Source organism: Herpailurus yagouaroundi, unplaced genomic scaffold (genome assembly GCF_014898765.1).
Source record: "Herpailurus yagouaroundi ecotype Mexico unplaced genomic scaffold, PumYag 181, whole genome shotgun sequence".
Classification (NCBI taxonomy): domain Eukaryota; kingdom Metazoa; phylum Chordata; class Mammalia; order Carnivora; family Felidae; genus Herpailurus; species Herpailurus yagouaroundi.
The window spans coordinates 6,361,140-6,385,057 of NW_024412412.1; the positions used below are offsets into that span (position 1 = coordinate 6,361,140).

Consider the following 23,918-nt stretch of genomic DNA (forward strand, 5'->3'; position numbering starts at 1 on the left):
GCGTCAGTCCACCTATATCCGTGTGCTGTTTACGGTACAATTTATGGAAGAAGTGGTATTCAGGCATGCTGGTGGTGATGATGAATTTGGGGTCTTTAACGCCTAAAGCAGGCAATTAGCCAAACTATTCCTTCTATTTATTCTGGGGGGAGTTTTCCAGCCACCATTCTTGAGTCAAGGACACGTTTGCCACTTCCGTAGGATCTTGCTGTACTGATCACACCGGTTTAATTCGATGGACTACTGCCCCCTTCCCTCCAAAAGCCCTGTAGTAGGAAAAGCCACAGTGGAAGAACTTACCATCTTGAAGGGGAAGCATGGAGTTGGACCACCCAGTGAATCTACAAAGCAAGGAGACCTACAGTGATTACCTACTGTGATACTTATTTGCCAAACTAAAGCCACTGAAGCCACAAAGACATCTTGGGTTCTTCCCTACGGCTCCACTGATTGTCATGAAATGCTTTGTTTCAGTGAAGAGCATGCTTGTTTGTCCTAAGAGGCTCCCGGTCCTACCACAGCCGCTTCCATTCACTTGTCAGTGCGTGTCTGGTTTTCTCATCACAACTGCAAATTCTGCACTCTAGGTGTCTCCCTGCTTCAGAGACTCAGCTGCAGTACCGGAGATCACAACCTCCTGTAAACCTCTTGAACTGTCTTCCCTCGAAGCCGATACAAGGGGGCAATTCTAAAGCCTGGGTTTTCATTCCTTCAGCTTCATTTTCCCCAAAACCTCACTGACAAAAGTCCCTTTTGTCTACTACAGCCTCTCCTTTTATTCACCTCCAGTTCCCAGATCCTCCTTTTTCTGGTTTTCCTGAAAAGGCAGTATATTGCTATTTGTACACGTTGGAAGCAGGACTGTCCTCTACTAGAAGAGGAATATAAAATTGAAATCAGGTATAGAAATTAGTGTTGGGGGTAGAGAGTGTTTATGGTTGGGGAGAGATCATTCTGGTATTCCATACTTTCTTCATTTCATGTTTAGAAAAAAAAATTTTTTCCTTAATTCCCAGGTATTATTTGAGGGATATACATGTATCCTATATTTTGTACATTACAAAAAGAATCCAATGACTTAGAAGTTTGAAGGAGGGTATGTCTCCTGGGACAGCAGCAGTTTGAATAAGAGCCACAGTTAATGTGTCCTTCCTTGAAGCTTCGTGGGGGGGGGGGGGGTGGTGTTGAAAGGAAAAGTGGAAAACATCATGGAGAAAAGGTTTATTGTCCCTGGAGGCTAGCCTTCAGTCAGAAAATAGCAGTTCCCACCCCAAATGATAGCGATGGGATGACAGATGGTGAGTGGGCATGGGGTCGTGCAGAAATCTCAGAAACTGAAGGATTGTGTATTGCTAATGTGTAAATGCCCTACCCTGCATCTGACCCTTTTGTGTTAGACTGGAAAAGGCAACCACAGATTCCTTCCATGTTCAGGTGCCCACCTTTCTGCCATACGACTTTGCTACTTTCTCCATGAAGAAGTGGAAGGTGCAGCATCCCCAGCACCAGCACATGGCACCGTACGAGGCACCAGAGTGGCAGTGTTGGCCGTGTGGGGCTCTTTATAGTTTCTGAGAGCCCCGAGCTCTCTCTCTTCTCCCAGTCCTTGGGGTGGGAGCTGCTGTGCCTTTTTGGCTTTTCCATTTCTCCCAGTTCATTTAGCCAGTTCCCCACATTAAATTCTCTTTGTTAAAATACCCAGTGTGGATTCGATAGACACTGTGTTCAAACTCTAATGGCATTAAGACAGCTCCTAGGTTGGTTGCTGCATTGAGCTAACTATGCATAAGAAACTAACCCCATCTGCCTTGCTCTTAAGGGATCTCTTCCTAGGATCCACAGATGGGACAGTCTGGATTGCAGATTTGTAGAAAATCTGATTATATGGTCACAGCAGGAGAGGACATGAAACACCTCAAACCCAGTGGGAGAGAGTAAATGCTGAGAAATGTGCATGGTTTCCACCTTTCTCCACATCACAGAGTTGTGCTTACACACGGTCTCCCTGTAAGTAGAGGAACCCACAGCTCAACTTGGTAAGTGTGTGACACTTAGAACAGAGCATGAGCATGGAGAAAAGCCACCTGTGTCCTAAATGAAGGACCGAGGGGGCGGGGGTGTGCTTTCTCTTCTTTGATCCTGTCTTCTCGAATTTTAGGTCACAAATTGCCACTATGAGCAGAGAAAGGTGTGAGAGGTCACAGAGGCCGGGCCCAAGCTCACGGGTGTGCTTTGCTGTGGGTGAATTTGGAAACACCCCCTCTGGGATCTGCAGGTCTGCAGGGCATGGCGTGTGTTGGGAGCAATGGCCGTGCCCCTCTGTTCTCACACACCAGGCCATGTCCCCCAGGGGAAGCAGGTGCAGTCTCTTATACCGTGCAGTGAGGTTCGCGAGACCTTGGGAAAGTGAGGGAAGAGTGCATGGCTTGGCCACTGCCCTCGAGGAACCCATAAATGGGCGATTCCATCACTGGTGTCTATTTCTTGGGTCTAAACAAATTGCCGTGGTCTACTATTTTGTAAGAGCTAGCAAACAAGGTGGTGGAATTCGTAGGTGCAGTTTCCACTGGACGTGTTAATAACAAACTAACATTAACTAACATCCGGGAGGAAAAAAAAGCCAGGGTTTCGCTTGGCTTCTCCGGGTGTCGTGTTGGCCACGGATCCGTTTTTGAGGCGCGTGCCTCACCCTGAATCATTGAGGGGAGTTTAATGCTGTCTGTACTCCCAGCCATGGGCCTAAGGACAGCCTGATTCAACAGATGCTCTGGTAGATGAGGTTGTTCCTTGCCTCAAAATACAGTGAATTGATAGAAAATTTGAGATGCAGTGAGGCCAACAGATCAGGAGACTGTTGCCATTGAAAAGATAGTTTGTTGTTCACCGATCCCATGAGGAAGGGTATACCACTTGGGAACATCTGGGGTGGGGAGCAGGGCCAGAGAGCGGGCAGAAGGCACAGGGGACTGTGGGCATGGGTCTTTATTGGGGTTTCCACGGGAAGGAGCGGATGAGGCAAGGGATGCAGGTTTAGGACTGGGGAGTCCGAACAACCGGCGGCCTCCCGGGCTTGGGGCCGCCCCTCCTTGTCTGGCCCCTGCCCTGGGGTTGTAGGGCAGGTGGAGAGTGGCCTGGGGTGTGAGAGCCTGATGGAGGAGGTGGTTGGGGTGTGGGATCTGGACTGGGTGGTTTGCACTAGAAAAGTCCACGGGCAATTGTTTGCCGTCCCTAGGAAATGGCCAGCTCTGGGAGGGGGTTCCCTACAGGGTGATCAAGGCCCCAGCATCAAAGCATCTGGGTAGGGAAGATGAAAATCATGGCTAATACATGCTCTAACATGCCTTCTCTTAGCCATGCTCTGCAATGCCTCTCAATCGATGCAGTTTACAATCCCGTCTGCTGACTCAGGGCCTGACCGGATGCCAACGGGGACGAAGTGACTGCGTCATGTCTCAGCTCAGCCCCTCGGCACTCAGCTTCCATGAGGAGAGCGTGCCAGCGGCGGCCACCGGCCGGGACCCGTGCGTCTCGGATGCGAGATGCGTGGAACCAGCCTGCCTCCCGGGGAAGAGGCCGCATAGCCAGGTGCACACAGACCTCTGGCTCCGCTAAGACACTGAGATGTGCAGACGTTTGCTGTTGCAGCCCACGGTGATCAGTACAGTCACCTGGGATTTTTTGATGCACAGGGATCTCCAGGAGCTGGTTGGGTCCCCATTCCTCAAGAGGTGTTTAGATCTGTATGGAAGACATCGTGCCTGAATTCACCTGTCACCTTGAAGGCTCTTCTTCCCAGTCGTTCAGTCTCACCTGTGAAACTTTTAGGTGTACCATGTGTCTTCACCGTAGTAGTTTTGTTGCTATAGTTTCCCCCCAGTCTCTGCTTCATGGTTCATTCAGACACTCACGTGTCTGTTTCCTAGGTCAGTTTGTGATCCTCTCCTTAATGAAGTTCCGGACTCCAGTGCTGTGTGTCTCGTCTGCCTCTGCTCTGCATGTGCTCCTGCTTCTGTTCTTGTGTTCCTGCTAGTGTCTAATCTACCATCCTGTGTCCCCAGTCCTGATCCCTGACCTGTCACCCTACCCCCATCCTAGTCCCTGACCTGTCACCCCACCCCCATCCTAGTCCTTGACCCCTTAGTCCCACTCTTTTTTTTTTTAATTTTATTTTTTATTTTTTAAAATTTACATCCAAATGAGTCAGCATATAGTGTAACAATGATTTCAGGAGCAGATTCCTTAGTGCCCCTTACCCATTTAGCCCATCCCCCCTCCCACAACCCCTCCCATTAACCATCAGTTTGTTCTCCATATTTCTAAGTCTCTTCTGTTTTGTCTCCCTCCCTGTGTTTATATTATTTTTATTTCCCTTCCCTTATGTTCATCTGTTTTGTCTCTTAAAGTCCTCATATGAGTGAAGTCATATGATTTTTGTCTTTCTCTGACTGCCCTTGGTCCCACTCTTATCCTCCTTTGCCTTGTGGCGAAAGGACTCTGATGAATTGTTCGAGACAATTTAAACTTATGCCAAAACGTGTAATTTGGGGAAATCGTATTCAGCGGATTGGTTTTGGAAATTAGATCATGGAGAGTCGGTTATTCAGAACTTTGGCTTTGAGGCATTGAGAAAATCCCAGCGCCCGGACCATGCTGCTGGAGGGGTAGCCCCCGTTACACTGAGTGCCGCTAGATGGCGCCCAAGAGGGCAAAGTCCTCATCCGGGCCCCTGGGTCCCTTGCAGAAGGAGATCCTGCAGGTTTCCGCTTCCTCTGGTGAGATGCGGGTCCGCCCTCAGAATTGCACGGTGAGTTCATGGGCAGAGCTAGAGACCTGCAGCTTCCTGCCTTAAAAATGTGGTGGAAGAGAGAATTGCGAATGAGGCGGCTTCCTCTGGGTGGTCACGCGGGAGGGTTCCGACGGGGCTTTCGGGAAGCCGCTAAAGAGCAGCCGCTGGAGGCGGTCCCGGAGGCGCGGGGATGTCCAGCCTCGCTGAGTGTTTGGCTTCTGCTTCTTTCTTGGCCGGGTGGCGGCAGGGCTGTTCACTGGCGAACGGAGAGGAAAGGGAAGGTGAGTCCCAACTGCGTCTTACGCAGTCACTCTTGCCCTCGGTTTCTCCTTTCCCTGCGTCGCCACCGGCCACCGTGTTTTAAGGAAATGCTTAAAACGTTTCTTGCTCTCTTTGGGACGTCCCCGGGGTGAGCCTTGGCGGAGCTGCGCTGTCTCACCCTCCCCCATCCCCGGGGGGGGGAGGGGGGCGCAGACCTCCACCGTGTGCTGCTCCCTTTCGGCAGGTGAGGCAGCGGCGTCCGCAGGTGCAGCGTCCGCAGCTGCGGCGTCACGGAGCTATGCGTGAAGAGGGTGCCCCTGCCACGGGGGCGTGGAGAGGACACGGGGGACAGACGAGGGAGGGAGCGCGTGGTGCTGTGCTGGCGGGGCGCTCCTCATACCTGCCGTTTACATTCAAGGATCCGGGCGTTTCTGGCAGGGACACTGGAAATGGCTGGACTCAGGTCACCCGGTTGCCTTTCTCTAGCAGGCCACTTACTGGGTGACAAGATAGCAAAGATGGGGGCTGGTGGGGAGAGTTGGAGCCTGAGCCCCATGCCGGGGGGGGGGGGGGGCGGGGGGGGCAGGGTAGGGGAAGCTCCTTGGGGTCCGCCGGAGAACCAGCAAGTGCAGCCCAGCAGAAGGGGGAAGCCGGACAGCTGTAGCACAGGTGAGCAGCCGGTGTCGGGAAGTGGACCAGAAACCCGGCTGATAATCAAGTGTGTTCTTCTGGAAGAGCAAACATAATGCACCCCACCCCCATCCAGGGGACCAAGTATGAGGAAGAAAGGGGCCCAGGTAGGACCCCCTTCCCAGCCCTCACACACCCCACTCCTCAGGTGTAGCCTGTTCCGGGGAAGGAACGTCCAACAGGATGTGAGACTGAAGTTTGAAAATAGATGAGCCTACGCCTTAATAACCAGAGGACATTCTTTAATAACTGGAAGTTTCCCAAACGTGATGGAATGGGACTGAGACACCATTAGCGGCTTTTGGTTTGTGACCTGATACGTTGAGATGTTTCAGTGAAACCAGTGATAGTTTGCTGGGTGAATCTGCATAAGCATTTTGTGCTTTAATTAGCATGTTGGGCATGATCTTAAAGGAGGAAGAATAAGGGTCCGGGAGGGGGTGGAGAGGGGCCCAGACCATCGTCTCCTTCCCATTCCCCACCACGAATGGCTTGCGAGGTCTTTTTCGCTTTCGACTCCCATGGCTCTAGCTGTGATCTTCTGAGTCTCCCCCTGCGGGAACCTTCTCTCTTCCTCTTCAGATATTCTGATTGAGCCCTGAGTCAGACTCCTTGTCACGGACGGAGGCGCTTGAACCCACACAAGCAGAAAAACCAGCTCGATAGTGACCCAGACGGACGAGGTGACGGAGGGCCACGTGCAGATGGCCAGCCAGGCTCCTCACCACTGACCCCTCCTCGAAGCTGCACCTCCAAGAGCAAGACAAGAGGAAACGGAGATTTCTGTCGCGCTGAGTCGGCGTTATGCACAGCTCTCTCATTGAGTCCTTGTATCTACCCTGGGGGCCAATTTCCTCAGCCAGGAAGACTCTGCAGGTATTCTAGGGGGCGTGGAACGAAATATTCCTTCTCCTTTCCCTTTTTTGTTGAATGCCGAGCCACAGCCCCAAGGGACCCGTGACGGCCCGTGGGATCGGGATACAAAGTGCAGCAGCGACAGGACATGCGGAGGAGAAGGGGCTGCAGCAGCGTCGACCCTCCTGGGGCCCTGCGGGTGGCGGGGCTTCCCTTGAAGGAACACCCCCTCACTGGCTGGGAAGAACACGAGGAGGATGAACGTGAACGCGGTGCTCATCCGCTTGAGCAATGTCACGGGCACCCGGCCCTCATCCGCCTACAGATCAGCCCACAGCACCTGACCCCCAGGGAGCCGGCAGGGGAGCCCCTCCCAACGGGGGAGCCTCTGTGATAGTGGTAGCCTGTGGTGCGAGCCTCAGCCTCGTGGGGGAGGGCAGGCGGACCTCTCCCCTCCCGCCGAGCCAGGATTTCAGGCCAGAAGCCTTGTCAGTGCCCCAAAGAGGCAGCGCAGAGCAGAGCAGCTCATGGAACACCAGCAGCCACTGAGCCTTCGCAGAGGGCAGAGCCCATTGGGGGTGGCCAGTCAGCCAGCCAGGCCATCGTGGGGCACCTCCTGAGTCCCCTCCGGGCTGTGACTGGATGTGCCGTTCTTGACCTTGAGTGTTTGGTCGTCTTCCCCGAGATGATCAGTCAGGTGCAGTCACAGGGAGACTGAGAAGAGGCTCCAGGACACAAGGTTTATGACACTCGCGGGTCCTAGAGACGGAGGCACAGCGCACTGCGCGGCGGCCCGTGGAGACGCCTGCATGGCCAGGAGGCAGAATACAGAAGGGCGGGGAGGGGTTAGGCCCCTGCTTTCACTGGAGTTTCAGAGGGTAAGGCAAAGCAGGGCAGGATTCACCGTTTGGGACTGGCTTGTTTGAATGATTTCGGAAGGCTTCAGGCTGGAGGGGTAGACTCCGGTAGCCTGGGACCTTGCCCTGGGACGACAGAGATGGAAGAATGTTGCCTCCTTGGGTACATGGGCCGGACAGAGGAGTGTGGCTCTGGATGGGTTATTTTACACATGGCAGGATGCTCCTGGCTGGGGCTTTGCTCTCTCTAAGAGTCACTAGCCCTGGGAGGGGCAGTCTTCCCCACCAGGAAGGTTTTTCTGTTTGTTGTTTTTCATTTTTTATAGATATCAAAACATAATAGGCAGAAAATAACGTATATATAACACATTTAAATCAGTGGACTTTGAGTATAGCAGATTGCCTTCCTTAATGTGGGTGGGCCTCATCCAATCAGGTTAAGGCCTTCCTAAACCAGACTGACCTACCCCAAGAAAGAAGGACCTCTGCCAGCAGACAGCCTTTGGACTTGAACTGAAACTCTTCTACATCTCCAGCCTGTTGGCTGGCCCCATTAGATTTGGGACTTACCAAGTGTCCACAATTGTGCGAGCCAATTCCTTGAAGTAAATCTCACTCCATATTTACACACACATCCTGTTGGTTCTGTTTCTCTGAAGAACCCTGATTGATACAGACACCTTTACTCTGAAGACCCCCATGTGCATGAAGAGTTCCTGTTGTTTCCTGTTCGTTCATTTTTATCAGAGAAAAGCTTGGAGTACTGGACTATTGCAGGAGACCCCTTTCGGGGAAACCTATGACGACATCGTGAATGGCTAACATGTATTAGTGCCCGTTGAAGCGAGAATGCTTCTTTGGTTCATTCTAATTCCATGATACATCTCTCTGCTGCATTTGGTGACATGCCTTATGGGCCCATGAGCCACAGAAATCACGATGCCACATTGCTTTCTGTATGAGACCATATGATTTTACTATCAAACGCCGAAGCAGGGGCGCCTGGGTGGCTCAGTCGGTGAAGCATCCGACTCTTGATTTCGCCTCAGGTCATGATCTCACGGTTCATGGGATCGAGCCCCGTGTGGGCTCTGCCCTGACAGTGCAGAACCTGCTTGCGATTCTCTGTCTCCCTCTCTCTCGGTGTCTCGAAAATAAGCAAATAAACATTTTTTCAAAAAGCTGAAGCAAAGCTAGGGTGTGTTTTAGATGGTAGGTGACATCCCCCCTTTCTCTGAAATACCTCTGTGACCAAGGTAGATGCTGACAGCTCCCGTGTGTGTCCGGGCTGGTTGACAAGATGCCCTAGTGATTCGTTGCACCCTTTTCCCAGGATACAGGTTGCGGTGTCCAGCTTTGCCCAAACACTGCAGAGATGGTAAAGGCCCTCCCCAACTATTTCACGTTGACATGCCAGTCACAGTGCCCTCTGCGTTGTCACCATGGTCTCGTGAGCAGACACACTGAGCGTAAGCTAGGTTTCTATCTACCACGGCACCCTGAAGGGCAAAAGTAATTAGGAGGTGGGAGAGATTCCTTAGAAGGGTATCTGTGCAAAACCAGTCTAGTTCAGTGGACATGCCCCACTTGGAGTCAGCATGTTGACCGGCTATCAAGGACCATGACTCAGTAATCCCTTAAGGACAGCCACGGTAATAAAGCTGGGCCTGGGACTGTTGTTGAGCTCATTCACATCAATGCTTCCTTTTCATCGACGCAAATGCCATCCTAGGGGCCAGAAATTGGTCCTTGCAACCGTTCAGAAGTAAAATGGGTTGTAGACAACCGTACACGGCCCCTTAACTCTAGAACCATCTTCCTTCAAGGATGGCTCAGCCGATATTGTTTGCATTTGAGTCTTATCAGAGGGGGGTGCTGCACCGGTGGGTGTAGTGGTGAGAAGGGAGAGGAGTGTGCATCATTCGTGGGGGGAGACGGAGGGAGAGGCGGGAAGCTTCTGTGGTCCTGCTAAGGTGGGGGAGCTAGAAGCAGCAAGGGCCTCATCGCAGGAGCGCCGGGTCTAGAGGGTTCTGGCCACTCTGTAAGCTCCAAGCCTGCCAATGTCCTGGGCACACGGGGGCAGGTGAGTGCATGTGCTCAGAGGACCTTTGGATGGAGGGGGGAAACGCGGAGTGGAGGGGCGCAGAGAGCAGATGAGAATGTCGTCAGCGTCAGTCTCTTAAAATGTGCAGTCATGGGGCGCCCGGGTGGCTCAGTGGGTTAAGCATCTGACTCCTGCTTTCGGCTCAGGTCATAATCTCATGGTTCGTGAGTTTGAGCCCCGCAGCAGGCTCTGTGCTGACTGAATGGAGCCTGCTTGGGATTGTCTCTCGCTTCCTCTGTCTCTGCCCTCCCCTACTCGTGCTCTCAAAATAAATAAATGAATATATTTTTTAAATGTGCAGTCAAGACTGCTACCCACATAGTTATGGAAGCCCTGGGACCACATGTCTTAGGGGTGGATGGGCTGCAGGAATCCTGTTAGTTTTTCTGGTTTCTGGGGACGGTGGCATCCTCTTGGCCAGGACGGTCCCCTCCCTCTCTGTGGCTGGGGATCCCCAAGCATGTGCTTTTGGTCACTTGAAGAGCTCCTGGCAGGGCAGGCAAAATTACCACAACCTTGTAAACCAGAGAATGTGAGGTAAACCCAGCATGTGGGCTTTTTTTTCCGCCTGAGGACCTGGGTCTTGGGAAACCCAAACATCGGCCGCCCTAAGTGGGAAGGCTCCTCCGGGAATCGTCTTTGATTTAACACCCAGAGAAATGCTGCTGGGTGGCGGGGGGGCTTCCGTATCTGGAAGAGGGAAGCTGACGGCAGGCCCGAGGTTTCTTTTCAAAATGGAATGCCTCTGGATTATTAGCTTTTCATGAAAGGGAGAGGCCCAGATGTCCTGGGCTCCTTGACCATGTATTGCTTGTGTGTCACAGAGAAGGCCCAGAGGAGGCTAATGTCCACAACACCGGTGAGCCTCCCCTCCTCCTTTCCCTCACAAACAAGGGCTGTTCTGCCGAAACCTGCCTCTGGTTTCATAATGTTTTTACAATGTTTGATTTTCATTTGTGCTTATAACGTATTGGCGTGGAGAATGAGATTGTTGTCAGATAAGGAGACCACAGCACCACGTGCGTTGTCAAGAGTGGTAAAAAATTTATTGGAAAAAAGGGAGGGCGACCCATCTCCCTCACCAACAGGTGTCTACAGGCCAAGGGAGTGAGATGAGACGTTGTGGCCATAAGATGCTCTTGGTGGCAGTGTGCGGCCAGGCGGTGTGGTTGTGGAGCGGGAGTCTGGGCACGAGAGTGGAAATTACGGGAGGAGCTTTGTCCTCATGACACAGGGTCTCCAGTGCTAAGGTGAACCAACCCGCTGCCCCAGGCCCAGGGAGGAGAGAAGGCAGCCATCTGGGCTCTGCACAGGGGCCGTTTCCCTGGCCAGGCTGCTAAGACGTTGAGTTTGGGATGACCTTGAGTTGCTTCTAGGACCAGGGAAGCTTTCCTCTGCAGCATTTCCTCCTCATGTGTCCTGGGTCTCATTGCCCGCCTGTTGGTTTGGTGATAAAATGCTGTGGTCAGCATCTCCCATTCTTGTACTGGGCAGGCTCCGTGGCCCGGCCCAGCTCCGCTCTCCTAACCCCCTTACTTTCTCAACGTCTTCCAGAAGGAGACACAAGATTCATTTTGGTCTGAAGGAGGGATGCTTTAAAAAAAAAAAAAAAAAAGTCTTCTTTTATTAAAATAGCGGTTACAAAGACTTCACTTGACTTCTGCATGCTTTGTCCATCGCTCCCAGGCCAGAGTCAGCGCATGCAGCACTTGGCCTTTCCACCATAGCAGGTGCCATCGATCCTGGTAAAAAGTGGGCATGGAGAAAAGTTACAGGTTCCTCCTTTCCTGGCACATATGTAGTGGTCAGACCGCTGGCCGAGACCCGTGAGAAAGGCAGCACCTGTAAGAAGGGAGAGAAAACACTTGAGACTCATGGCTTGTGGCCACAGTGACTTCAGAACATTAGGTAAAGCAACTCTTTGCAAAGCAGTTCCACGGGTTCTCTCTTCCAAGAACTTTGCACTCCGTGTGTCTCTGGGGCTGCCCAGGAAATAAGACACCTGCAGAGCGTCGTCCGTCTGAGGTCTGTGCCAGCCGGTGATGAGCAGTAGGGTTCTGAGTAGGGTTTCCTTGAGAGCTTTGAGGTGTGCAAGGGATTCAAGTCAGTCCCCACATAAAGTATTCTACCACGTCATACTGTTGCCCAAATACACGCCTCATGTTTCAGGAACGCTGAAACTCACTCCTAACCCCATGAGCATTCCTGTCTGTGCCCCCATTCCCATGCTGCCTAGTTATACCATCCTCTCCGAACCGATTCCCTGCTCCACCGTCTTTCCTGTCACCATCTCTGGTGAAGTCTGTGGTCCTTCCATGGCAGGTGCCCATGTGCAGAGCCTGGATGGCTGCCCTCTCTCCTCCTGGGCCTGGGGCAGCAGGTTGGCTCACCTTAGCATCGGAAGTACAGCTGTGCTATAATGCTTTCCCTGTTTTGCCCAGTTGGAATCTATTCTGCCTTCTTCCCAGTATCCCAGAATCTCGTAATCACAAGGTCTCTAGACTAGTCTCATATTCTATCTAACAGAGAACAAAGCCGCCCTACGATATCCCGGATAAGTGACTATCAGGCCATTGTTTTGCATGCCTTCGTTGATAGGTGTTGTGAATTGAATTGTGTCCCCGCCACCAGAATGAGTATGTTGATGTCCTAACTACCCAGTGCCTCAGAATGTGACTGTATTTGGAGGTAGGGCCTTTTGACAGGTAATTAATGTTAGATGAGGTCATAAAAGTAGTTCTAATCCAATATGGCAGGTGTCCTTGTAGGAAGAGGACGTTTGGATATATAAAGGGATATATACTCAAAGAGAAAAGGCCTTGTGAGGACACAAGAGTAGGCGGCCATCTGTGAGCCAAGGAGAGAGGTTTCACCAAACCTGCTGACACCTTGAACTTGAACTTCTAGCCTCCAGAGCTGTGAGGGAATTCATTACCTCTCTTAAAGGAGCCCACACTGTGCTATTTTATTATGGCCACCACTCGAGCTAACACAACAGGCCATCATGACTCTGGGGAACAGTCCATTCTGATGTCATGTGTCTCTGCTCATTGGAAAGATAGTTTTCATACCGGTTGAAATTGCCCTCTTATTTAATCCATATCCCTGTTACAGCTACCTCATCTGGTCTGGAATCATGGTTGTCTGGTGACTGGATATTTGGCAATGTTTGGGGACATTGCTGGTTGTCACACCTGTGGGGGATGCAGGGTGGATGTTTAGGTATCTAGTGGGCGGAGGCCAGAAGTGCTGCCAGATACGTGCGATGCACAGAGCAGCCGTCATAACAGAGAATTCTCAGGCCCAAAATGTCAATAGCACTACGGCTGAGAAATTGTAGCATCAACCAGTGGTTCTCCATGCTGCATACCCATGAAATCAGCTGAGATCTACTTAAAACTATTGACTTAATTGTCCCGGGATGGAGTTTATGTACTGGCATTAAAAGAAGAAATAATTCCTTAGGTGAATTTAATGTTCAGTAAAGAATGAGCATTACTGGACCATTGGTTTTCAAATTTTAGAGCTAACAGGAAAGAATTACCTTGTCAAGATTGGGAGCAGACAGGAGGGAAAGCCAGGGCAACATATTCTATTAACATAAAAAATTAAAAGTAGTATGAGCTTTACAACTTGAATATTTAGTTGAAATAGAAAAATTAGAAATATTTTTCTGTTCATATAGAAAAATGGAATACTAGTTTGAACAAACTTGAAAATTGAGTTGAAATAGAAAAGTCTTTTTTTCTTGAGATAGAAAGGTTCTTAGAAAAATATAACTTACTGAAATAAATGGGAATTAGAAAATATGAATAGTTTCATAGCTGTCAAAGCTGTTGGGTCCATGAATGAGACTCTAGGCCAAAATGGCTTCATTAGCAAATTCTACCAAACAATAAGAATAACATCTACACGACACGCACTGTTTTTCAGAATCACAAAAGAGAACATTTGCCATTCCTGATGTGAGGTCAACGTGATCTTAATGCCACTGTCTATAAAGGTCAAGAATTCAGGGAAAGAAAAGGAAAACTATGGTTCAATCTCCCTGATCAGTAGAGAGGCAAAGATCCTCTATAAAGTATCAGCAAACAGGATAAAACCAGGCTCAGTTTATTTCACAAATTCAAGCTTTCATTTAACATTTGAAGATCAGTCAATGCCTATTAACAATTAAAGGAGAAAATCATATAATCACCCCAACAGATGCAGAAAGCGTTGGAAAAATTCAACATTGATTTGTGATAAAAATTTTTAACAGATAACCCTGGAGGGAACTTCCCGAATCTCATTAAGAGTATCTGGAGAAGTCTACAACAAGCAGTACTGTTAACGGTCAAACATTGAAAACTTTTCATGTGAGATGGCCAACAAGGCCAGCATAGTCACTGTCGTCAGTTGCATTGAATGTTGTTGTACTTGAGGTACTCGCCAGGGGACTAACAGAAGAGAAAACAAAAACAAATGGTATAAAGGTTGGGAAAAAAATAAAATTGTCACCATTTGCAGGCATTCTGATTATAGGTAGATAGTCCAAAAGGAATTAACAAGTGTAACTAGTTTGCTTTATATGATATCAATACATACAAAAAAAACCCAACTTTACTTCTTTGTATTAGCAACCAACAAATTAAATGAAATTAAAATAACTCACTATATTGAAATATCAGGTGTGTAGTTGTAAATCTAAGAAAATGCAGTACTTCTGTATATAAAAAATATAATATTAAAAAAAAGAATGCAATATTTTTTTGATAAGTTAAAGAAGAACAGAAGAAGTGGAAATTCTATGTTTAAGCACTGGAAGATTAATTATTTTTCACAGGTTAATTCCCCCAAATTAATCTGCAGATTTTTTTAAATGTTTATTTACTACTTTGAGAGACAGAGACAGAGCGCTAGCAGGGGAGGGGCAGAGAGAGAGGGAGACACAGAATCTGAAGCAGGCTCCAGGCTCCCAGCTGTCAGCACAGAGCCCGACACGGGGCTGAAACTCGCAAGCTGCGAGATCATGACTGAGCCGAAGTCAGATGTTTAACTGACTGAACCACCCAAGTGCTCCTAATCAGCAGATTTAACTCAATATCATGAAAATCCCAAGAGATTCTTTCAATGAAACTTGACAAACTTACTCAAATTCATGTGGAAATTCAGAGGGACCAAGAATAGCCAAATCACTCTTGGAGAAGGTAGGAGGACTTGCTTTACTGGATTTCAAGACTAATTATAGACCCACTGTAATTAGACTGTGTGGTGGTAACACAAGGACAAACACAAATGGAACAGAATGCAGAGCATAGAGAGGGACCCATGCATATACGGAGGATTGACGTAGACCAACAGTGGCTCAGGAGAACAGTGCGGGGGACATGGTCTCCTTAGAGGTGGTTCCAGGACAATTGGACATTCATACTGAAAAACAAAACAAAACAAAACAAAACAAAACACACAACTTTGCCGTTAACTCACACATTAAAATAATTGCCAGATGGGAGCACCTGGGTGGCTCACTTGGTTAAGTATCCGACTCTTGATTTCAGCTCAGGTCCTGATCTCACGGTAGTGAGACAGGGAGCCCCGTGGGCTCTGAGCCGGGTGTGGAGCCTGCTTGGGATTCTCTCTCCCTCCTTCTGCCCCTCCCCAATTTGTGCACGCATGCACATGCGTGCTTTCTCTCTCTCTCTCTCTCTCTCTCTCTCTCTCTCTCTCTCTCTCAAAAAATCAGAATATTAAAAAGATAAAAACCACTGACAGATGGATTAGAAGTCTAAATGAAAAAGGAAAAATAATGAGCCTTCAGAAAACAATGTTGTAGACTTTCTTCATGTTTGGGGGGTAAAGAAAGACTTATTTTGTTCCTTTTTAAATTTTTTATTTTGAGAAAGAGTGAGCATGAGCAGGGGAGGGGCAGAGAGAAAGGGAGAGAGAGAGAATCACAAGGAGGCTCCACACTCAGCACTGAGCCAACGCAGGGCTCAATCCCACGACCCTGGGTTCGTGACTTGAGCCGAAATCAAGAGTCAGGTGCTGAATTGACTGAGCCACCCAGGAGCCCCAAGAAAGATTTCTTAAGATACGAAAAGCATTGGGGCGTCTGGGTGGCTCAGTCGGTTGAGCGTCCGACTTCAGCTCAGGTCATGATCTCGCAGTCTGTGGGTTTGAGCCCTGCGTCGGGCTCTGTGCTGACAGCTCAGAGCCTGGAGCCTGCTTTAGATTCTGTCTCCCTCTCTCTCTGCCCCTCCCCCTGCTCATGCTGTGTGTCTTTCTCTCTGTCAAAAATAAGTAAAAATTGGGGCGCCTGGGTGGCGCAGTCGGTTAAGCGTCCGACTTCAGCCAGGTCACGATCTCGCGGTCCGTGAGTTCGAGCCCCGCGTCGGGCTCTGGGCTGAATGCTCAGAGCCTGGAGCCTGTTTCCGATTCTGTGTCTCCCTCTCTCTCTGCCCCTCCCCCGTTCATGCTCTGTCTCTCTCTGTCCCAAAAAATAAATAAAAAAACGTTGAAAAAAAAATTAAAAAAAAATAAGTAAAAATTTTAAAAAAGATACGAAAAGCATTAACCATAAAGGACAAGATATGACACATTTAGCCACATTGTGATAATGATATAAACTTCTATGTAAGGAAAGTTTCCATTAGGAGACAAATCAAAGCACAAGAGAGCAGTAGAGATTTGTAATGCTTACAGCTGACTAAGGGCTCCCATGTAGAATATACAAAGAACTGCTACAAATCACTAAGAAAGGACAGGTAATCTATAGGAAACATAGACACGTAGTTTCACATATCACAAAAGATATCCACATGGCTATAACTGTATACAAAAGTGCTCAACTTGTTATTTATTGGGAAAATGCAAATTAAAACTCCAAGCTACCCCTACAGTCAGCAGACTGTTATAATTTAAAAATGATTGTTGGCGTGGATACGGAGCAGTGGGAACTGTCATTCCCCGGAGAGCAGTGCGGCATCTATCACATCGAATATGTGCATATCCTGTTTTTTTTGGAAGATGCTTTTTCTTTTTTAACTTATTTTGAGAGAGAGAGAGAGTGCATGGGTGCAAGCAAGGGAGAGGCAAAGAGAGAGGGAGAGGGAGAATTCCAAGCAGGCTCCTTGCTCTCAGCACAGAGCCCAACGTGGGGTTCGATCCCATAAACCGTGAGATTATAACCTGAGCCGAAATCAAGAGGCAGATGCTTAACCAACTGAGCCCCCCGGGCGCCCCTGTGCATATCCTATGACACACAATGTCCCCTATCTCTTGGCATCTCGCCAATTGAAAGGCAGGCACCACCCAAGCTGTGTTATTCAGCACGGAGTGTTGACAAGGTAAAAGCGTAAGAAATAAAGGAAGTCATTGCCATAAAAGTCAAGCAATGATTACCGTTGGGGGAAGGCGCAAAGGGTGGGTGACCGGGAAGGCTGGAGGGGTATTTCTTGGGCGCCGGCCAAGCCCCACTTCTTGACTAAAACCCTGGTTACAGGCTGCTTGTGTATAATAGTTCATTAGGTTGTACTTCATGCTTTTGCGCTTTTCTGGATGCATGTCCTATTTTGCAGGGAAAAAAGGAAGAGCTGCTTCTGAAGAGGTCTCTGCATACTCCCAGAGCTGCTCACGTCCTGCTCCACATGCAGCCGCCAGTGCCCTCTCCTGTCCCTGCGCTGGTCCCCTTCCCTGCCCGTGAGCGCCGCAGATAACTCAGCCTGCTCTTCTCCCCTTCCCCAAGGGCACCAACTCTTCCCTGAACTTGGTGCTCATTCCCACCTGGGTCCTCACGGAGCGGCCTGAGGAATGCAACCCAGCACACCCCGTGGCAGCCCGCTGGAGCGCCCGGAACCGGAGGAATGTGGAAGAGGGACAACCCCCTTCCAGGTAAGAATGAGGGGTGAGAAGGAGAGAAAGCGGGTTTGTGCCGGCTTCTGTGCTTGAGGCAGAAATGGGGACTCGTTCAGATGTGCACACGTTTAAGCCAGTTACAGCTGGATCGTCCCTAATCCCACCTAAACGCAACGGCAGCTAGTCAGGGGGTAATAACAGGCAGGAGACTAACTGGGAAATCTGTGCCCACGCATGGGTCAGGCACGGAAGAAAACAAGAGGGAGGGAGGAACGGTCGGGGCAGCGAGCACCGGAGAGGCTGAAGTTTGAGAGTCATCAGAAAATAAATCTGCCTCAAGCAGGAACCCCAACTTTCCGCGCTGCCGACAGGCAACATAACCTGCGCAGGTGACAGGCTGATGGTTCAAGGGAGAGTAGGCGGGACGGATCATAAAGGAGATAAACGCAGAAGGGGATCTTGAGACCTCGCATAGAAGAGCCATGAAAATAACATTTCCTGAAGAGCCTTTCAGGGAATGCGAGACAGAGAGGGGAGAGAATCCGAGCATGGGAGTGTGGCTGTCAGGCTGCTGAGAACGGAGCTCGCTCTGTGCCCTTCTGCTCTGAAGCAAGGGCACGAAGGTTGCCTTTGTGTTAATTAGAGCCCCAGGTGAGGCTTTGGAACACCGTTGGAAGGCAAAGCTGTTGAATAAATAACTATACGATTCTTGGGCTAAAGAACCACCAGGCGGAGGCGAGAGCAAATCGCCAACATGATAAGTGTTTCAGAAAAGACGAGGCCCAGGTTTGCCGTGTGCCAGGATCCGCGCCCCCGTCTCGGGCCGGCACCACACTGTGGAATGTGCAGGAAAAGGCCAGGCTTGAAGAAAGTCAGGAGCCAGCACACCACCTACGTGACCAATCAGCCTGAGCTGCTTGAGGAGCAAACATACGTACAGATACACGGAGCTAAAGAATGCAGTCTGGATTTTCGCAACACCCGACGGCAGAGCCCTGTGCCTACGGGGAGGCGTACAGGGACACGGTGGTGGGGAGTGAGCGAGACCGGGAGATGGGCTGATGGGAGCCCTCTGGGCCTCAGCAAGTCAGCTTTGGGCCTTCCCCGGTCAGGACAAGGTGGTCGGGTGGGGGTCGTGTCAGGGGGAGGCCTGCCCACGAGCAGGTGGGGCACTGAAACAGAGGCTGCTTGTCAGCGTAGGAGTCTGGTGCTGTGCAGGGGCTAGAAAGGGTCAGACTTCACTTGCAAGGTATCTGGGGACAAAATGAAATACACAAGCCACTCCTGCAAAACAAATAACAAAACTCCAGAGTGAACTGGAGCATACATAACTGCAGACCAGAGACTGTCGTCTTCAGACAAGTAGCTCATGACCTCCCTGCTCGCCAACTCACACTTTGGAAATCAGCAAAGCCTCTTATAAGTGCGTGAGAAGTTTTAACTCAATTCCTGTCTAAATTTTTCTTTTTTTAAATTTTTTACTTTTTTCATTTTAGAGAGGATGTGAGCAGGGGAGAGAGGCAGAGGGAGAGAGGGAGGGGGGAGAGGTGGGGTCGGGGGGGAGAGAGAGAGAGACAGAATCTTACACAAGTTCCATGTTCAGCACAGAACCCAGCATGGGGCTCGATCTCAAGACTCTGGGATCGTGACCTGAGCTGAAGTCAAGCGTTGGATGCTCAACCAACTGAGCCACCCACGAGCCCTCTGTCTAGATTATTCTTAAGATCGATCCTTGTGGGGTGCGTGGGTGGCTCAGTCACTTGAGCGTCGACTTCGGCTCAGGTCATGATCTCGCAGCTCATGAGTTCGAGCCCCGCGTCGGGCTCTGTGCTGACAGCTCAGAGCCTGGACCCTGTTTCCGATTCTGTGTCTCCCTCTCTCTCTGCCCCTCCCCTGCTCATGCTCTGTCTCTCTCTGTCTCAAAAATAAATAAAACGTTAAAATAAAAAAAAAAAAACTTTGAAAAGATCGATCCTTGTGCCTGGTGATGCATCCAGAGGTCTTTGGGAAGCCTTTGGAAAGACTATGGGGTTTGGAGCCACAACCGAAGTCAAATACTTGCTATTTTCTGGCTGGGACATGTGGCGAGATGATATTCGTAGAACTGCATTTTCCAGCTGTGAAGAGCCACGTGTGACATTCTGTGAGGACAGCTCAGTTTCCCGTGCGGCACTGACCAGGTTGCTTCTGCAAAGCCTGGTTTGGAGGCCGCAGGGCCCTTATGTCTGAGGCACTGGGGAGCGTGTTTTTCCGGATAGGACCCAGAGGCCATAGCACGCACATTCCTGGTGGCTGTCGCCAGAGGTCAGACAGGTGGAAGGAATTTGGGCAAGCAGGTTGGGGTGGGGATCACAGAGTGCGATGCTCAGGTGTGGGCAAGGCAGGGCAGAGACCGAGGGTCACGGAATGAGGGAGCTGGGAGTCATTTTGCCTAAACCATCATTTTAAAGATGGTGAAAACCGAGGCCCAGACCTCCGGGAGTGCCAGCCGTGTCTCAGAGGGACAGGAAGGAGGGGTGTCGAGGAGTGGCCCATGCCTCTGTCAGGGGGCTTGGTTAGTGTTGCTATAGTAACGGGCTGACCACCTGGGACAAAGGCGCAGCTAGGAGAGAAGGTCCTGTCTGCATCTCTGGGTCTGTGCGGCTGTCCCCTGACCAGCGTCCACGCTGTGAACACAGCCTCTGAAGACGCCATTTCTGATTCCTTCACTGTCTCGGCTGAAAAGTCTCTGGGGCTCGTCCACACCCAGCTGGTTTCCTGCCATGGAAGGCCTCACTCAATGAGGCCCCAGAGCCTCTTGTCCCTGTGACTCCTCTCTGTGCTGACACCCTGGGCCCCGAGGGCAGGCAGTGCCGATGGCCTGGGTTGCAGTCCTCCCTCGGCCTGTCACCAGCCCTGTGTGAGTCTGGCCAAGCCATGTATCCACAAAACAAGGATAATGATTCTTCCTTCCCCACAGGGGCCTGGGCGAAGCACTAAGTTAAAAGACAGCTTTGGGGTTTCTGTCTCTCTTCCTCTGTGGGCCTTCCCACCTGATTTCCTTTCTGTCCAGCTTGTCCTTAGTCCCACCTGCCCTTTCACCTTTTACCAGTGTATTTCCCTCAGGACTGTGGACCCGGACATGCACGGCAGCCAGGCGAGATGCTAGATGTCGGTGCAGCGATCTGAGGGGAGGCGATAGGGAGTAGTAGGGTCTGTGGTGATGTGGACACAAGTGTCCATCTGGGACAGCAGCCACCACGGCTGCAGCTCCCTGGTGCTATGTGGGAATGTGGCCTCATTCTCTGTGTGTGTTTTTAAAGTTTATTTATATACATATTTATAGAGAGAGAGAGAGAGCAAGCATGAGTGGGGAAGGGCAGAGAGAGAGAGAATCCCAAGCAGGCTCTGCACTGTCAGCTCAGAACCCCACTCGGGGCTTGAACTCACGAATCGTGAGATCATGACCTGAGTCAAAGTCGGATGCTTAACTGACTGAGCCACTCAGGCGCCCCTCATTTTTTGTGTGTTTTTAAGAGAAGATAAAAGTCTGAATTTTATGCAACACATCCTGCGTTTTTAATGTCTAGAAGGAAGTTATATATATATAGAGATATAGATATATCTATATATCTCTATATATATATATATATTTTTTTAAATACCGTGAACACCAAAGTGACCTCCATCTTTCCTTCCCATCTCTGCTTGCTCAAGAAAGCCTGCCTGGCCCCTCAAGACCAGGTCAGCTCCCACTGTGACGTGTTCTGTTACCACCCTGTACTTAATGGCATTTCACAACACAATGGTGATCAGACAATTAATTATAAAATTGGGTTTCTTGTCATGCTCTGCTTCTACAATGTAAGGCCATGACATCGAGGGCTGTGTTTTCCGGGACAATGCTGGCACACAGTAGCTGTTAACTAAATAGTCACTGAATTGGTGAGCAGACAGCCTCAGACTCCCCTGATTTCTGTACCCCTTGGCTGGGTTCTCGTCCAGCTGATCAGGGACCCGGGTTGCCTTGACATTTTGACATCATTCTGTGCTCCCAGGAATAAGACGTAAGATTTGTAGAAGATAAGAGGAAGAAATGATTTTTTTTTTTTTCTGATAGAGATTAAAAACTGCTAAAAGAGGGGCGCCTGGGTGGCTCAGTCGGTTAAGTGTCCGACTTCGGCTCAGGTCATGATCTCGCGGTTCGTGAGTTCCAGCCCCGCGTCAGGCTCTGGGCTGATGGCTCAGAGCCTGGAGCCTGTTTCAGATCCTGTGTCTCCCTCTCTCTCTGCCCCTCCCCCATTCATGCTCTGTCTCTCTGTCTCATAAATAAACGTTAAAAAAAAAAAAAGAAAAAAAAACTGCTAAAAGAGACTGTCAAGTCATGGTTTCCTGCAGTGACTCCACAACTGTCATTCGCCTCGGGGCACGTGGGCCTCGGTTTCCCCCTGTGTGACTAGATGAACCTACCGGCTTTCCCAGAAAAGGGAGTGAACCGATCCCACGTGAGGGCTCAGGGTGAGTCACTGTGTGAGGCTGGGACCCGAGCAGCACGTTCCAGGAGCTCCACTGAGTAACCTTCAGACAGTAAACTTAGTCCCGTCCCCATACTGAGAATCCATTTCCTGGCAGGGCTGTGCAGACGGGCTTTACGTGCTGTCGGGAGGGCAGCGTGGGGTAGATCCCCCGGGGAGAGTCTGAGTGAATCCTGCATACACTAAGTGTTCAATGCTGTTCACCACCATTTGTCTAACTGCTAGGTCCAGTTGTTCCTGCACATCCTTGGAAACACTTTTATATTCTGTACTTTGAATGACATGCTTAAATTGTATTTAGAGGTGACGGAGTGATTGATAACTCTTCGGGTTAACCTAGTGACTTTCCAACTTTTCTGAGTTGGCACTGAACCACAGTAAGCGATTTTGCACGGCCACCGAGAACAAACACACACATTCACACACCCGCGGGAGTAAGAGGACGGTGAAACGGCACGGATGTGCGCTGTGTGGCGTGCACTAGTATTTTCTGTTCTTTTGAAAAATGTGGTGGCAACTCATTAGGTTGATTTCCCCACCCCTCCGATAGATCCCGGCTGGAAACACTCAAAGTCTGCCTTAGAATATTTTGGACCCAGTTTTCAGATGGGGGACTGAGTCACGTTTGGAGAAGCCACGTCTATGTGATGCCCTGCAGAGAAGCACAATCTGATCTTTGAGAGAATTCCGGAGCTTTGGTGCTCTAAGGGCCACCTGCAGTGGCCCACTCATTTTGCAGATGGGGAAACTGAGGCCCAGCATGCATGGGTTGCTCAAGGCCACTCAGTGAGGGAGTGGCGGGGCCAGGATAAAACATGTCCCCCAGTTGGCTCCCCTGCCTCCTCTTACAGCAGGTGCACTGCTGTTTTGACCCGGAGGCACTGGCATCTTCTGGCCGTGGCATCTGGGAGGCCCTACCCAGTGACCGGGGTGAGCCGGGGTGGCAGCCTGCCCCTCCCTCAGCTGGATAGGGAGCTGGCCCCTCAGTGCGGGGAGCCACGTTGCTGGTGGAGTGGGTGGTCCCCTTCCACATGGCAGACTTCCTAGATGTCCAAGGCAAACACGGGGCTGGGAGATGCTGCAGCTCCCCGAGACCAGCCCCACATCCCTGCCAAGCACCGACAGCAAAGAGCCCCCCGCCGCCAAGCCACAGTCACTGGGGGAGACCTGAGTCTGTCACTCCCGGGGGTGGCCCCCAGCCCCAGGCTCAGCAGGCCTGCCCGTTGCCACCTGCCCAAGCTGGCCGTTCAACCTTGGGGATGATTTTCCGTCCCTCCATCCCCTGGGACACAAGGCCAGCTGTCCTCCGAACTCAGCCCCTGCTTCCTGGCCCAGGGCGAGGGTGTCCCAAAGCTCACCTGGGGCCAGGCGGGAGAGGAGGCACAGTGCCAGCAGCAGGAAGCAGAGAACCTTCATGGCGGCCGGCAGGTTGGGCCCGGATGCCTGGCCAAGGAGGCTCCTCGGAGGCCGAGCTGACAGAAGCTTCCAGAGGCGGGAGTGTCTGTATTTATAGGGCAGAGGGTTGCACAATCACACGGGCGATCTGAAGGGTGGTGTCGCAACCCACAGAGTGAAATTCTAATAAATAACCCCTGGTGCCATTTGCCCCGAGTAGGCTGCGAGTCACGTGGACCCACTTTTCTCCATCTAGCTGCGACCGGATTCAGCCTTCAGCCTGGAAACCTGGGGTTGGCTCCTCTGGCCAGTTCTGTTTGGTTTTGAGGCTGGACAATGCTGATGGAGTTCCCGGAGAAGGCAGCTCAGGCTAGCGGCCCCGCTGGAGCGGCTCCCAGGGCCCGAACAAGCGGCCTCAGGGGACACTAAGCCACCAGCCGGGGCGAGTGTATGTAGCTGAGCTGTGTTCCCTGTCAGACGGCCCCAGACATCACCCTCTTTTCTGATCAAAGCTGAGCTGGTTGCTTTTCATTTAGCCTACAGGGGTGGACTTTCCAACAGGCCAAGGCTGCTTTCTCAATTCTCTGCTTCTGCTGTGAGCATTCTCCTTAAGTAACCAA

The 23,918-nt window shown here is 50.6% G+C and overlaps 2 protein-coding genes and 1 long non-coding RNA gene across 17 annotated transcripts in view; 2 read left to right on the forward strand and 1 right to left on the reverse strand.

Moving 5' to 3' along the window:
- The first annotated feature begins 3 nt into the window (after positions 1-3).
- LOC121039611 (uncharacterized) lies at positions 4-3,513 on the forward strand. The gene is made up of 3 exons (XR_005794880.1): positions 4-2,036; positions 2,159-2,359; positions 3,352-3,513. It is a non-coding gene; the product is annotated as an uncharacterized LOC121039611 (long non-coding RNA).
- An 841-nt stretch (positions 3,514-4,354) lies between these two features.
- Positions 4,355-23,918, forward strand: part of LOC121039607 (uncharacterized) — an 82,236-nt gene continuing 62,672 nt past the window's right edge. For 3 of the 15 annotated variants that reach the window (XM_040489816.1, XM_040489818.1, XM_040489815.1), the window contains exons 1-2: positions 4,355-4,804; positions 17,280-17,425. In XM_040489816.1, coding sequence (XP_040345750.1) covers positions 4,691-4,804; positions 17,280-17,425 — 260 coding nt within the window. In that variant the 5' untranslated portion in view covers positions 4,355-4,690. Of the gene's footprint in view, positions 4,805-5,018; positions 5,068-5,643; positions 6,614-7,885; positions 8,084-17,112; positions 17,426-23,918 lie in introns of those variants that run through there. The other 12 variants (XM_040489828.1, XM_040489827.1, XM_040489822.1 and 9 more) reach the window with 11 other exon arrangements.
- DEFB1 (defensin beta 1) lies at positions 10,577-23,399 on the reverse strand. The gene is made up of 2 exons (XM_040489830.1): positions 23,262-23,399; positions 10,577-11,395 (listed from the first exon to the last, which is right to left on the reverse strand). The coding sequence occupies exons 1-2, from the start codon at positions 23,317-23,319 to the stop codon at positions 11,247-11,249; spliced, it is 207 nt and encodes a 68-aa protein (XP_040345764.1). The 5' UTR covers positions 23,320-23,399; the 3' UTR covers positions 10,577-11,246.